The sequence below is a fragment of the Candidozyma pseudohaemuli genome (assembly GCF_003013735.1).
Source record: "Candidozyma pseudohaemuli strain B12108 chromosome Unknown scaffold00009, whole genome shotgun sequence".
In the NCBI taxonomy this organism is placed as follows: domain Eukaryota; kingdom Fungi; phylum Ascomycota; class Pichiomycetes; order Serinales; family Metschnikowiaceae; genus Candidozyma; species Candidozyma pseudohaemuli.
In genome coordinates, this window is record NW_020194443.1 from 198472 (window position 1) to 214300 (window position 15829).

A 15829-nucleotide genomic window follows, 5' to 3' on the forward strand; every position below is an offset into this window, starting at 1 on the left:
AACGTGGTGAGACATGAACGAGGGGGTGGAGTATGTATTTAAAACAGCAAATAGGAGGAGTTCGGGTTAATGGGTCTAGATTGCACTTTCTTGAATGTTTAATAGAAAATTCCCAAAAATTCGTACTCTGGTTGCAAAGTGTTGTAGAATTTGCCAAGTGTGAGGTTCCGAGAGGCTAAAGGACAGACAACTAAAGGACTTTCGACACAATACAAATAAATGAAAAGAAGAAAAAACTAGGAAAGCCGAACACTCAACTTTGAGAAGTTAAGCTATGGCTGTCATAAAACATGGCTTGAGGCATAATGGGTATGCAATATATAGAGCTATTTGAATAGGCCCTTCTTACTAGCCACCATATCTAGCCACCATATCCTGATTTCAAAAATACAAAACATCTTAAGCATGAAGCAAGTCGCTGAACTAAAGACCTCTTGATTTTGAAACGATGTCGATGACCACCTCGTATTCTACATGGGATCCTCGACAATTCTACCACCCACCACCCTCACATCCATTATCACCACCTACCTACTACTCTCCATTTTCAATTTTTTTTATTAAAACAATATTTTTTCATTTTTAGAGTCTCAAAACTCAGGGTCCAGGGGACCGTCGGCGACACAGCTAAGACTTGTGACATCTTCTGTGTCTTCTCTGCTTCGAACAGCGCAGGCTCAGACCCCTCTTCCGGCTTCTCGAGCGGAGAAACGACTGGATAGAGCGGGAGCTCGTAGTGGCGCTACAACCAGACAATTCAATATTGGACTCTGGCAAAGCAGGGGCTTGACAAACAAGCTTGGTGTCCTTGAGCTCACAGACAGTCTGAGAGCCAGAGGCATGGAAATCCTCGACAGCTCTGGAAACCTGGGGAAGGTGCTTCCAGTACGAGTGGTAGTAGTCAAGAAGCTGGGGAAGCTTGGGGAGGTCATGGTAGGGAAGAGCCTTGACCAATTGGTTGTTGGGGACAAGGATGGGCTGCATTTCGGGAACCTTGATGTTAGTTCTGATCCAGCGAACCAACGCAATCTTTTCCCGAACGACCATTTGTTTAAAAGTAAACAAAGGCTTTGGCTTTGGAAAGCTGGGTGGCACAAATCTGAGACCAACGTCAGTAAGCTCCACAACGGAGACAGGGAAGACTGGAGAGTAGCACAGTCTCACAGCCTGGGCCACCTCGGGAAGGTACTGGTGGCAGGCTCTGTAAATTTCAAAAAGCTTGAAAAGCTTCATGAAGTGGTGGTAGGGCGACAAGGCACCCACCTGGAGCTTCTTCTCAGCCTTCTTGGAGAAGCGACTGAGGAGCTCAGCGTTCACGAGGTCCTTGGAAGAAAAAACCGAAGACTGAACGTCAAAGTAGTTTTTCTTTGGGGAAGACGAGGAAAGGGGAGCAGTGTCCTCGATAAGGGCCTCGGAGACGGAAGAGACTCTGTAGTTGGAAGACTTGATGGTCAAGGCCTTCGTCACCACAAGGTCAGCATGGAACCCACAGAGGTCCATGAAAGCGGCGTCAGCGTCGTTTTGAGCAACGTCGCATCTGCCCTGGCCAATGTCAATTTCAGAATCCACCTCCTCGTCGGAGGAGACCTTGACATTGTCCAGACTCTCGTAGAGAGTTGTTTCCTCAGAAGAACCAGCAGCATCACTGGCCTCTTCCTCGGAATGGTTGGAGGGAACGTTTCCAGCAAGAGAACGAAGCTCAAGAGCCTTGTTGATCTTGGCCTGGAAAAGCTCGCTAGCCTCGGGGCTAGAAGTGGACTTAGCATAATGGCTGAAGAAGTCCTGGAGCTCCTCAGACGTAAAGGTAACGTTCAAGGTGCCGTCGGCCACAGGCAGGGTGGCGGAGGTTTCGGTAAGCTTAGCGGGGATCGAGATAGTAGTAATCATTGCTGAAGATATGTGTTTGTGTACGGAGTAGGTGCTCAGGTAGACAAACTTGATAAGACTGTGGTGGGTGGAGAGGGAAAACTACGGGGGACAGGGCCTCTATTTATGTTGTTTCGTTTGTATGGGAGAGGGTCTGAAATAATTTTTCGTGCTGGTGGTCATGCTGTTGGAAAGACGTGATCACCGTTGGACCTTCTGTTCTGGAGAGAAAACTGTGAAAATCGGTGGGTCAGTCAAAAGTGGTGCTACGGCTCTGGGTTTTGGATATTTAGGTAGAAAGTGGATTTTCTGAACAAATTGATACCTAATATGTGGTACTTTGCTCTGAAAGTGCTGGAGTTTGAATGGGTGCAAAAAGGTGTTTCTGGGTGTTGATCCTAGCGCAGCGTACACAAGCTAAAAAATACATGCAGCTGGGGGTGTTATTATATGAATAGGGTCTTATATGACAGCCTCGGACTTTTTATTATTTACCAAATAGGTCATCCACGGGCCGTTTTGTGTCACAGGAGGCGCCAGACCAGCAGGGGTCGGCGGTGTTTCTGAAAAGGCGAAAAAGTGTCCTCTTGTACTACTATTTGGCGGTCAAGAGCTCGAAATGATGTAGGTTTAGGGTCAAAGAAGTGAGGAATGTTAGTGTAATTGAAAGGTAGTAGCCGCCCTCTGTTTGTGTAGCTTGAGGTGGATGTAGATATCGCTTTTCCGTTTGTGGTAAGCCATCAGATTCATCCACTAAGGAGTGGACAACAAAAGCTTAGAAGTTTACTTGGTCTCCCAAAAGCCGTTGATAGTAGAGCTTCTCCAAGGCCCCCTCAAACCGGTGAGTATCGTGTTCATTTACTGATGTCCCTTGTGTCTGTTCATGACACACGGCTACCACCCTATCACACCAATGAAGAAGACTAACAAACAAGAACTTGAAACAAACAATGGAATCATCAAGAAACTTCCCACAATTCAATTTCGAAATCACCTGTGTGGGCCAACTCCGAACTACACCATTGTCTTCCCTTCTGTTCGTCTAAACATTACGATATAAGCCCAGGCACTGAAGCCAAATCCGCCACGTTGCCCCACGACTATTTCCATCACACTACTCCAAAATCATCAAAAACACCCTCCAATACCCACAAAAACCACCTCTCTGTTGCTCGGATGACCACCTATTATGGTGCCAAGAACAGCCTTGTTCCCTGGCTACCGGGCTCGGACTACACCATTTCAGCCGCCACAAGGCCAATTGAAGTTTTAATACAAAAAGTTTGTGTGTTTCAGAAAAAGACTCATATTCCGCAGTGAAACATCGTCAAAGCCATAAAACTAGACTCTCGTGTCTCATCGCCAGTAGCTTGTAGGGCTTAGACGCGAAGCACCCGACCAAAGTGCCCAATGCCCATCACTCTAAATTTTATTATTTCAATAAACTTCCAAAATTTGTACTCTTCCATTCAAAATAATAGTAGGAATCTTTAAAAATCTCCGAATCACCCGCCCCGCTACGGCGTTGTTGACCTGCCTGCTTAGCCTTGATGCCTGACCAGCGAGATGTTGCAGCCACCAGACCGTGTCCACCAATGGGAGCACAGACGAAATCTGAAAAGTCGTCAGCCACCAGCCCGATCCTTGAAAATTGAAACCCAAAGAACCCCTTTTTCAACTTTCATAAAAAAATCCAAATCATCCCAAATTCACCCTCTCATCGAATCCCACCATCTTGTTGACCCCAGAGTGCATGCACGCACAGTTAAAAACCACCTCGTGTTCTCCAGCCAGACTCTAAAAACAGCATGTCCAGCAACCTGCGGCAGCCCAATGGCGGCAGTATACCGGGAAATGACCCGTTTGCCGACAGAAACAACCTTATTGATTTGGATCTCGAGTCCATGGACCCTCCTGGCCAGAACTACCCGTCCTACAACAACGACCCAGATTCCACCTACAGAGGCAACACGGGGTACCTGGAGAACCCCTTTGACGATAATTTTGTGCTTCTGGACGAAGAGGACTCCTACTATCGCCACGATACCTCCAGTGCTCAAGGAGCCAGCTCAGGAACGCGGCAGGTGCCGCTTTTAGGCACAGATAACGCTCCAGCTCTGCCCAAGAAGGGTTTCTTTCTGGCGTTCAAATCGAAGGTCGAAAACCCCCATTCGGCGCTGTACCAGGGCATGTCGGACGACATGTACGGTGAACGAATCAACGACGCCAGCGCTGGCGGAACGCTGTCTGACTTTGATATCCGCAGACTCTACGGCAAATTGAAACTGAAGATCAGGGGCAAACCCGAAGATGCTCCTGTGGCCAAGGGACCCCGCCAAATCTACGTGCTCAGCGCCTCCATGAACCTGGCCTTCAAGTACTACGGCAATCACATCTCCACTACCAAGTACAACTTCGCGACCTTCATTCCCAAGTTCTTGTTCGAGCAGTTCTCCAAGTACGCCAACTTGTTCTTCTTGTTCACGTCCATCATTCAGCAGGTTCCTAATGTGACCCCTACCAACAGATACACCACCATCGGTACGCTTTCCGTGGTTTTGCTTGTCTCCGCCGTGAAGGAGATCATGGAAGACTTGAAGCGTGCGGGCGCCGATAAAGAGCTAAATAATACCCGAGTGCTAGTGCTTAATCCAGATACGGGCACGTTTGAGGAGAAAAAGTGGGTCAAGGTGAAGGTGGGTGATGTGGTGAGGGTGAACAACGAAGAGCCATTCCCCGCTGATTTGCTTCTTCTAAGTTCCTCCGAGCCCGAGGGTTTGTGCTATATTGAAACCGCCAACTTGGACGGTGAAACCAACTTGAAAATCAAACAGGCCAAGCCAGAGACATCCTACTTGGTCAACCCCAACTCCCTCGTCACGGACTTGTCGAGGTCCGAAATTTTGTCCGAACAGCCAAACTCGTCTCTTTACACCTACGAAGGTACCCTTCAGGGTTTCGGCAACAACGGCAAAATTCCATTTTCCCCTGATCAGCTCCTCCTCCGTGGTGCCACGTTGAGAAACACTCAGTGGGTCCACGGTGTTGTTGTCTTTACCGGCCACGAAACAAAGCTTATGCGCAATGCCACCGCCACCCCTATCAAAAGAACCGACGTGGAGAGAATCATCAACCTCCAAATTATTGCATTGTTCTGTATTCTTATAATATTGGCATTGGTTTCGTCTATCGGCAATGTGGCCAAGATTCAGGTAAGCAAGAACGACCTCGGATACTTGTACTTGGAAGGCACAAATATGGCTGGTCTCTTTTTCAAAGATATTTTGACCTACTGGATTTTGTTCTCCAACTTGGTTCCAATCTCCCTTTTCGTGACTGTGGAAATTATCAAATACTACCAGGCATATATGATCGGCAGCGATCTAGATATGTACTACCCAGACACCGATACGCCTACTGGTGTGAGAACCTCATCTTTGGTCGAAGAGTTGGGCCAAATTGAGTACATCTTCTCTGACAAGACAGGAACACTCACGAGAAACGTCATGGAGTTCAAGTCTTGTAGTATTGGTGGAAAATGTTACACCGAGGAGATCCCTGAAGATGGTCAAGCTCAAGAAGTCGACGGTATCGAAATTGGCTACTATACTTTTGGTGACATGGAGGCTCATTTAAAGGATTCTCAGCAACAGCAATCGGCTATAATCAACGAATTCTTTGTTTTGCTTTCTACATGTCATACTGTTATTCCAGAACACAAGGAAGATGGCGGTATCAAATATCAAGCTGCCTCTCCTGATGAGGGTGCTTTAGTGCAAGGTGCTGCCGACTTGGGCTACAAATTTACTATTCGTCGTCCTAAGAGTGTCACAATTCACACTGGCTTGACCGATACAGACTCTGAGTATGAGCTTTTGAACATTTGTGAGTTCAACTCTACAAGAAAGAGAATGTCCGCGATCTTCAGATGTCCCGATGGCGTGATTCGTTTATTCTGTAAAGGTGCCGACACTGTGATTTTGGAGCGCTTGGACAGAGATGAACCCCAGCCATTCGAGGCCGCCACCATTCGTCACTTGGAAGATTTTGCTTCTGAAGGTTTGCGTACGTTGTGTATTGCTTCAAGAATCATCTCTGACGAGGAATACGAGAATTGGGCCACAAAGCAATATGAAGCATCAACTGCATTGGACGAGAGAAGTGAAAAACTCGATCAAGTCGCCGAGATAATTGAAAAAGACATGTTCCTTCTTGGTGCCACAGCTATCGAAGATAAGCTTCAGGATGGTGTGCCAGAGACTATTCACACTTTACAAAACGCAGGTATCAAGGTTTGGGTCCTTACAGGAGATAGACAGGAGACTGCCATCAACATTGGTATGTCTTGTAAATTGCTCAGTGAGGATATGAACCTTTTAATCATCAACGAGGATAATAAAACTGACACCAAATTGAATTTGCAAGAGAAGTTGGATGCTATCATGGAGCACCAGCCAGAAATGGATGCGAGTGCTTTCGATTCATCGTTGGCCTTGATCATCGATGGTCATTCTCTTAGTTACGCTCTTGAGCCTGAGTTGGAGGATATCTTTTTGACATTGGCAACTCGTTGTAAAGCTGTTATCTGTTGCCGTGTGTCTCCATTGCAAAAAGCTTTGGTGGTGAAGATGGTCAAGAGAAAGAAGAAGAGATCATTGTTGCTTGCCATTGGTGATGGTGCTAACGATGTTTCCATGATTCAAGCTGCTCACGTTGGTGTTGGTATCAACGGTCTTGAAGGTATGCAAGCTGCACGAAGCGCAGATGTGTCTATTGGTCAGTTCAAGTACTTGAAGAAGCTTCTTTTGGTGCATGGCGCCTGGTCGTACCAAAGAATCTCCCATGCCATCTTGTACTCTTTCTACAAGAATATTGCCCTTTACATGACACAGTTTTGGTTCGTGTTTGCCAACGGTTTCTCCGGTCAGTCTCTTATCGAGTCGTGGACATTGACACTTTACAATGTGTTGTTTACTGTGTTCCCACCATTTGTGATGGGTGTGTTTGACCAATTCGTTAGCGCTCGTTTGCTTGATAGATACCCACAGTTGTACCAACTTGGTCAACAAAGAAAGTTCTTCAACGTCACCATCTTCTGGGGTTGGATTATTAATGGATTCTACCACTCTGCTGTGACGTTCGTTTGCTTGATGTGCCTCAATAAGTTTTCCAGCTATCTTCCTGGCGGAGGCGTGCCAAACCAATGGGCTTGGGGTACCTTGATTTACACTACTTGTACCCTTGTGGCATTGGGCAAAGCAGCCCTTGTCGTCACGCTTTGGACAAAGTTCACACTTCTCGCAATTCCAGGCTCCTTCATTTTCTGGTTGCTCTGGTTCCCTGCCTATGCTACTATTGCACCCAGAATCAACGTTTCCAGAGAATACTTTGGTGTTTTGGGACACACCTACCCAAGTTTGAGTTTTTGGGCAGCTGTGTTTGGCGTTGCTTGTCTTTGTTTGCTTCGTGACTTTGCTTGGAAGTTCTTCAAGAGAAGCTACAGCCCTGAAAGTTACCATTACGTCCAGGAGATTCAGAAGTACAATATTCAAGATTACAGACCAAGAATGGAGCAGTTTGAAAAGGCCATCAGAAAAGTGAGACAGGTGCAGAGAATGAAGAAGCAAAGAGGCTTCGCTTTCTCTCAGCAAGACAACCAGAACTTGGAGAAGGTGGTTAGATTGTACGATACCACGAAAAAGAGAGGCGCTTTTGGCGAGCTTAGCGAGAGCTGATAGCGCTACTTGCACCTCTTTTGTGCACCGCACACCTGCATCATAGAACATAATGACTAAAAAAATGCACTACTATGGAACGCTGTAGCCAGCTTTAACTCACCAAAACATAATATAATGAGCGAACCAGCAACAGAGGCGCCTGCTCAGGCTAAAGCTCCGGCACAGGCTAAAGTACCAGCCGAGTCTGAAAGCAAAACCCTCTCAAACAAAGAATTGAAAGAGTTGAAGAAGAAAGAGAAGGCTGCCAAAAGAGCTGCTCAAAAAGAGGCAGCTGGTATTTCTCCTGAACAACAAGAGCAGATGGCACAGCAAAAGATGGAAAAGAAGAAACAACTGGCCACAAACACCAATCTCAAAAAGCAATTGAGTCAGGCTGTCGTGAAAGATCAAGACATGAAGATTCCAGCGCTCTTCAGTCATTTGGAAACAAGAGAACAGCGTAATGCTTCTTCTCCTACGGTATCCCACATTGTTCATCCCTCCATTTTGACGCTAAGCTTGCATTTCGCTAACCACAAGATTGTGGGATCCACTGCTAGATTGAGAAGCATGTTGGAGGTGTTCAAGACCGTGATCCAGGACTACAAGACCCCTGAAAACACGACATTGACACGTCACTTGACGGGTCACCTCTCGCATCAGATCGAGTACTTGAAGAGCTCCAGGCCACTCAGCATGTCTATGGGTAATGCCATCAGGTGGTTGAAGCAGGAGATTTCTCTTATATCGATCGACACTCCAGAAAAAGAGGCCAAGGAGATTTTGAGTGGGCGTATTGACGACTTCATCAGAGAGAAGCTTGAGTTGTCCGACCAGCTTATTGTGGAGAACGCCTCCCAGCATATCAGTAACGGTTCTACCGTGTTAACCTTTGGACACTCCGAGGTGTTGCTCAAGTTGTTCCAGTACTGCGCCTTGGAACAAGACAAGAGCTTTAATTTGGTGATTGTAGACTCTAGGCCTTTGTTCGAAGGTAAGCGTTTGCTCACGGAGTTGGTGGCCACAACAGTGCCAGACTCATCTTCCAGAACAGAGACAGATGCTGACTCTGAAAGCAGCTCCATCATTGCCAGACGCTCCGCCCCACAGCCTCCTATCACGAAGCAGAAGATCAAGGTTAACTACGTGCTTATCAACCTGTTGCTGTCTACAATCTTCGAGGATGTCGACTGTGTCTTCTTGGGTGCCCATGCCATGCTTTCCAACGGTCATCTCTACTCGCGTGTGGGTACTGCCATGGTGGCTATGATGGCCCATAGAAGAAACATTCCAGTGTTGACTTGCTGTGAATCGATCAAGTTCTCCGACAGGGTCCAGTTGGATTCTGTCACCACAAACGAGTTGGCTGATCCTGAAGATTTGGTCAAGGACTCAAGCAGAAAGCAGCCACCTCAGCAAGGCTCCTTGGCATTGGAGCAGTTCCTCAAAGAGGTTGAACTCGCTGAACGTGAGAAGAAAACCAAGGCCGGTAAAAAAGAGAAAGAACCAGCCAAGGACATTCTGCTGACTGACAAGTCACCACTTGCGGACTGGAAGTCTCTTCCATCGCTTAATCTTCTTAATATCATGTATGACTTGACGCCGCCTTCCTACATCAACAAGGTTGTCACAGAGTTGGGTTCTTTACCACCGCTGTCTGTGCCCGTCATTTTGAGAGAATACAAAAGCGGATAAACATGCATTTAACTATTTTGGGGCGTCTTCATACACCACAGTGGTTGAGTGACCCAAGTCGAGGCCTTTGGGTGGCTTGAGTTTGAAAGGACGCGGTACAAACTCCTTCCATTTCACAGGTGGCAGAGGACTGAATTGTGGTGGAAGAGTGGGATCGAGCAACATGACGGCAACACTTTCTGGAGTCCCGCTATTGATCTGGTTGCGGAGATTAAGAATCTCATATAGAGTTGTCCTGCGATAGCTAGCTGCTCTCTTTACCTCCTTATCGGGCATGGTTGTCTATTGATTGTACATATGGGACCCACGGGTTTATAACATCATTGCATTGCAACCAAGGGTACTCTTGTTGGAGATGCCGTTTGTAGGTCCCACATTTTGCGTGACACTATCTCAGAAGATGACGACCATCTCCACCAGCCTTTACCATTGTAGGTCATTTAGGGAAGGTCCGAAGTGGAGGAGTAAAGACAGCCTTCTTCCTTTGAGATGGAGAATTGCAAATCAGAACAGATGCTCAGTTTTAGTTCCGTAATGTCAAGTTGATTCCCAAGTCGATGCATTTAATTTAGGGGCTCCCCTCTGTCTTTTGGTTTCTACTATAGAGAGGTCGTAGAAATCAAATAATTTTTTTTTTTAATAAAAAATCGTAATTCTACATCTTTTCAACATTTCTCTTCATTTCCAGTTTGGTTTGCATTTTTCATGGAACATGGCACTTAGAGGATGTAGCGCAGTTCCACACCAGAATCACAAATCAGAGGTACCTCCTCAAGCAAATTGAAATAAAAAAAAAAAGAAAATAGTATACCGAAGAAAATTCCTTCACACCTGGGATCAAAGAATACCCAAAATCGATAATTTAACTGTTTTCTATAAAATTACCTCCACTAAACAATTCAACCTCCACCAGCCAAATCGGTACCACTGGCTGCGAAACCGCCGCCACCTACACGTGATCTCCATACAAATCAACCAGACAAGTCGCCGTCAAAACCCACAAAAGACCTCTTCATTCCTCCTTCCCATGGCAGAACAGGAGCTAGATTTGGTCAACAAAGTCGATCTTAGGCTTGCGCTTGCCGAAACCGACGAGGCGTTGGAAAAAGCTGCCAATCTGTACATCCCACCGTTACTACTCAAACTTGCCAGTAACCATGGATCGGTCCGCCAGGCTGTGTTCAAGATCATCCAGAATGTGTTTCCGAGAATCACCGCGGCTCGAGAATTGAAATTGCCTGTGGAGGCGTTGTTGCAGCAGATCCAGGAACCAAAAATCCCCCAGGGCTCGGATCCCAGCCAGGTCAGGCTCTACAGCTTACTTTTCCTTCTGAAGGGCATTGAGCGGTTGTCGCTGGAGGAAAAGCACCAATTGGCAACGAAGCTTTTGGTAGGATACCACACTTACCCGCCTGCCGTCGGTAGTCGTATATTTGCAGCGCTCATGAAGTGCTTGGAAAATTACAAGGCACCAGCACGAGACTCGGAGGAGTTTGAGAAACGTAGAGCAGAATTGGGGTTTGATACGAGACCCGAAGACGAAAGAGCTTTTGCACGCACAGCAGCCAAGTTCTTCTTGTTGCTTCCAAATGCCAATGCACCCATACAAACCCCAGGAATGAGCGTTCAGGACCTGGCCTCGTTTACAAAAGATGCTGGCGTGTCTTACAAGTCGCTTGGGGAGATTCAGCTGGCTAAGCTGCGCCTTTTAGAGTTTTTGAGCGCTGGGTTTGACGAGAGTCTACTTGTATTGCCTCTATTGATTGCATCTGCCGATTCGCTGTCTTCCATCAACAACCGTGCCGAAATATGGTTTAAGAAGCTACCAATCGACTTGGAAGACAAGTATGTGGTGGACGACTTGGTGGTGCTTTTCCTAGGAAAAACCGATCCAGTAACCCCACCAGTGGCTCCAACTCTCCAGGATAAGATTTTGTCCTTGCTTTGCAAGTCCGAGATTGCCATGACCCACGAGCGTACTAAAGAGCTTTCTGAAGCAGCACTCAATTCGGAGTATTCACGCCTTCGGCAGACAGGAGTGGCATTCATTCGTAAAGTCACCAAGTCCGCAAGTGATGCATCGCCTTCTGGATCAACACTGTCTCAGGACGAGTTTAATAGTTCCATTCTCACGAGACTCAAAGAAGGCATCATGAGCGAAGGCTGGCCAGAAATGGATACTTCTCAAATTTCGAACTATAGAGCAGCTGTTGGTCTGCGTCTGCTCCAGTACGAGGCCATTGGCGATATCTTGCGTCATTCGCCCTCGTTGTGGAACACAGACTTGACGTATATTAGATTTTTGTTTGACTCGTTGGAGGGCGAGAGCATAGAGCTTCGACCTGTTGTCCAAGAAGTGTTGTCTGGAATTGAGCCACATCTCCTTAAGCTATCTACTGATTGCAAGAGAGAGTTGAAACCACTTTTGAGAAAATATTTGGAATTTTCAAACTCTTCAACCAACCTTGGTTCGTGCCGCTACTTGGCCATGAAGTTTTCCAACTCGGCTTTTCCATTCCAAGACGCCGAGGCTCGATACCTTTGTTTCCTCGGCACTGCTAAATCCAATAACCCAGAGACAATCGAGGAGGCTAACAAGGGCTTACATCCATATTACTTCAACCTCCTACAGGAGTCCAACAAATTCAACCTCCAAACATCATCCATTGACTTCCTCAGTGCAAATACAGGTGTCAGATTCCCCGACTTTAGGGAATTGGTAGATGTGCTCAAGACAGGAATCTCTCAGGCTGAAGAGGACTCAGTTCTTTTCCAGGCCTTGGGCACAGCAGTGAGATTCATACTAAGGTCTTTGGTGATGGAGGTTATTGAAGACAAGACAACTGTCATTGTTGTTGACGAAGACTGGGATGCCAGAGTTGACAAGGCCTTAGAAATCGACGAACAAGTGAAGTCTCTTATGGCTGGAGGCATCTCTGACGCAAAGAACAAACACAGCATTTTTGACTTCTACGGTATCGTTTTTGATGCATTGTACAATCTGCACTTTGGTGGTGCCTATCATGTTGGTGATACTGGCTTCAGCACAGTGTTGGCTTTACTTGTGTCCCTTTCTTCGCCTGAAGTGATTGCTGAATTGAAGCCCTTCATACCAAAGCTCCTTTCGCTAATTGAAGATAAGGTATTGGCCGATAAGTCCCTTAGAGAAATTTGCAAAACGCTTGGTGTGATTGTGACTAATAAGGATGTGATTGACAAGGATTTGGAGATCATTTTGAACAAGCTCACTGACCCCGAGCATAACAATAATGCCAGTAAGCTCACGGGACGCATTTTGGCTCCAGCATATATCATTTCAAGGATTGTGCTCGCCGGTCGTCATAGTGTTTTGAGTTCCGAAGGCGTTCGTGCTTTTGTTACGATTCTCCGTGAATCAATCAAAGAGTCTCGTTACTATGATACCGTCCTCGAAGCTTTGAGTCAACTCAGTATCTTTGGTGTCCTCGGTCCGGAACTTGTCTTCTATGACACTATAAAAGAGGACTTGAAAGCTTTGCAAGAGCCAATTGAGGTAAAGGCTAAGACCTGTCACGAGTTGTCGGTGCTTACATTGCTGAAGCTTCAGCTTGCTAATCCATCGACATATGAGGCAAAGGATGAAGCTGACTTCAATGCTATCGAAACTATAATCTACAACACGCATACCTCAAAACAGCTCGATTACACTTTGGCTAGTGGAGAGGCCTTTTCGATCCTTGCGGGTGGGTGGAAATCTAAAATCCTCCAGCAAGAATTGGATGTGCAAGGTGCCAGCATTTCTCATATTCCACTTTCGACGGGACGTTTGCCAGTTATTCTCAAGCACGTCCTTCAAGCATGTGCCAACACCAAGCCAGCATTGAGAAGAGCCGGATGTATCTGGCTTCTTTCACTTGTGCAATACCTTGGCGACGAAATCGAAATAAGGGAGAATGCCTCCAGAATCCATGTTGCTTTTATGCGTTTCCTTGCTGATAGAGACGAATTGGTGCAAGAACTGGCTTCTCGAGGCTTGAGTATCATTTACGAGCTTGGTGATGCAGACCTTAAGGAAACCTTGGTGAAGGGCTTATTCAAATCTTTCACAGACTCCGACACAACTAACAGTCTCACCGCTGGTACGGTGGATTTAGAAACGCAATTATTTGACCCAGATGTGTTGAAGACCCACGATGGATCTGTCTCTACTTACAAAGACGTTCTCAATTTGGCTCAAGATGTCGGTGACCCAGGATTGGTTTATAAGTTCATGTCTTTGGCAAAGTCCAATGCCTTATGGTCGTCCAGAAGAGGAATGGCTTTCGGTCTTGGCTCTATAATGGCAAAATCTAGTTTGGATGAGATGCTTCTCAGCAACAAGAACCTCAGCAACAGATTGATTCCCAAACTCTACAGATACAGATTCGATCCCAATGTGGCAGTATCCAAGTCAATGAACGACATTTGGACTGCGCTTATCAAGGATGGACCAAAGACAATTGCTGATAACTTTGAGGTGATACTCAATGAGATTCTCAGGACTATGGGCAATAAGGAGTGGCGTGTTCGTCAAGCCAGTGCTGCAGCACTCGGCAACTTGTTGCAGACCCAACCTCTCGAGCAGTATGAGTCTAGACTTGAAGAGATCTGGAGTATGAGTTTCCGTGCTATGGATGATATCAAAGAAAGTGTTCGAAAAGAGGGCACACAACTTTGCCGTATGTTGGCCAGAACTCTTACCAGACTTGCTGATGTGAGCACTGGTAACGTAACTGTTGCCAAGGCAACGGAGGTGTTGAATTATTTGATTCCATTCTTCTTGGGCACGAAAGGTCTTCAAAGTGATGCGGAAGATGTTAGAGAATTTGCGCTTGAAACTGTTTTGAAGCTATGCAAGGTTGGAGGCAAAGCGGTCAAACCTCATGTTCCAAAACTCTTGGAGACATTCATAGAGTTGATGTCCACGCTCGAGCCAGAAGTTGTGAACTACTTGATGTTGAATGCGGAGAAGTACAATTTGAGAACGAGTGATGTTGATGCAAAGAGACTTCAGAGTCTCAGTCATTCGCCTATGATGGATGCCATCGGAAAAATCCTCGCCATCACTGACGAGGAACTCATGCCTCAAATCATAAACTCGATCCGTAAGTCGGTCAAAAAGTCAGTGGGGCTTCCATCCAAGGTTTGCGGCAGCAGGGTTATTGTCAATCTTATCACGAAGAACTACATTATTGCCAAGCCATTTGGCGATAAGCTCCTCGAGATATGTATCTCTCAGCTTAATGATAGAAACTCCACTGTCGCTTCGTCTTATGCTGCAGCTGCCGGTTACGCCTCAAAAATTGCCAGTCTCGATGCTGTTTTGAAATACAGCGAGTTGATTGCAAAAACCTACCTTGAAGCAGAAGATGAGACCCCACGCTCATTAGCAGCCATTGCCTCTGAAAGTGTCAGTAGGTACAGTGGCCTGGACAGATTTGAGGCTGTCGCCTCGGCTTTCCTCCCATTGGTATACATCGGAAAGCATGACGAGTCAGAGGCCGTGCAACAGATCTTCGAACGTGAATGGATCGAGAGTTCTGGTGGCAGAAGCGCCACGAAGCTCTACTTCGATGAGATTCTCAGAATCAGTGAAAGCTATGGTAAGCTGAACAATTATTATATTCGTCAAGTGATTGCTCGTTCCATAGCTGACGTTTGCAAGACAGTCGAGATCGACTCTGACAAACAATTGAAGAAGCTTTTTGACTTATTGTTGGAATCTTGCAAAGGCAAGTCGTGGTCAGGAAAAGAGTTGGTTTTCGATGCCTTGGTCGACTTCGCTATTTTGAAGTCCAGCTATGTCAGAAAGCAGGAATCACTTCTCGAGGAGATTTCCAAAACCGTGCAAGTCGAGGGCAAGAGAAGAAACAAAGCCTATCAGGTTAAGGCAATTTTCAGCGTTGGCAAGTTCATTTACGAGTTCCCTGAAGACATAGAGATTGTGGAAACATACATCGATGTAATGGGTGATGTGCTTACGGAGGATTATCAAGACGAGATTGAAATGGCCGAGCTGCTTCCAGATAAAAAGACAAACAAAGCACAAGAGGCCATTATTGTTGAGGAGTTCAATTTGAATCTTTTGAAGAATGTATTTGCATCCATCTCACCAAAGCAGCTCCACAAAGATCTACTCCAATTTGCCTTGGAGTCATCAGCGAAGTTCAAGAACTCTGACCTCGAGCAATCTTGGAGAACATGCACAGGGTACAACGAGAATTTTAAAACGCTTTTGGAAGGATTGTTGGCTGAAAAGACTTCTCTCAGTTCAGCAGAATTGGACATGATCGCCAAAGCATTCAAGACGCTTTTTGATTTTGGTGACAAAGGACTGCTCGAAAAGAATGTCATTATGTTGGCAAGAAACGCCACTACGTTTTTCAAAGTTTTTGATCAAAATGGTGCTTCCAACGAGGCAGCATTTGTTGTGGACAAGTTGAAGGCCATGTTGAATGATAGAGTTTCAACCATAACGGAAAACGAGTTGAAAAGCGCCATTCAAACGTACCAATAAATCTACAAGTAATATA

General features: G+C 46.1%; 4 protein-coding genes across 4 annotated transcripts; 3 read left to right on the plus strand and 1 right to left on the minus strand.

The window, feature by feature from the left end:
- Positions 1 to 627: 627 nt before the first annotated feature.
- Positions 628 to 1887, minus strand: C7M61_003511 (uncharacterized protein; the record flags this gene model as incomplete). Its single annotated transcript, XM_024858848.1, has 1 exon — positions 628 to 1887. The coding sequence occupies one exon, from the start codon at positions 1885 to 1887 to the stop codon at positions 628 to 630; it is 1260 nt and encodes a 419-aa protein (XP_024712935.1).
- Positions 1888 to 3674: 1787 nt separating this feature from the next.
- Positions 3675 to 7601, plus strand: C7M61_003512 (aminophospholipid-translocating P4-type ATPase; the record flags this gene model as incomplete). Its single annotated transcript, XM_024858849.1, has 1 exon — positions 3675 to 7601. One exon carries the CDS (start codon positions 3675 to 3677, stop codon positions 7599 to 7601), a length of 3927 nt encoding a protein of 1308 aa, XP_024712936.1.
- Positions 7602 to 7718: 117 nt separating this feature from the next.
- GCD2 (translation initiation factor eIF2B subunit delta) lies at positions 7719 to 9278 on the plus strand (the record flags this gene model as incomplete). Its single annotated transcript, XM_024858850.1, has 1 exon — positions 7719 to 9278. One exon carries the CDS (start codon positions 7719 to 7721, stop codon positions 9276 to 9278), a length of 1560 nt encoding a protein of 519 aa, XP_024712937.1.
- Positions 9279 to 10305: 1027 nt separating this feature from the next.
- ECM29 (Ecm29p) lies at positions 10306 to 15813 on the plus strand (the record flags this gene model as incomplete). Its single annotated transcript, XM_024858851.1, has 1 exon — positions 10306 to 15813. One exon carries the CDS (start codon positions 10306 to 10308, stop codon positions 15811 to 15813), a length of 5508 nt encoding a protein of 1835 aa, XP_024712938.1.
- Between the last annotated feature and the right edge of the window lie 16 nt (positions 15814 to 15829).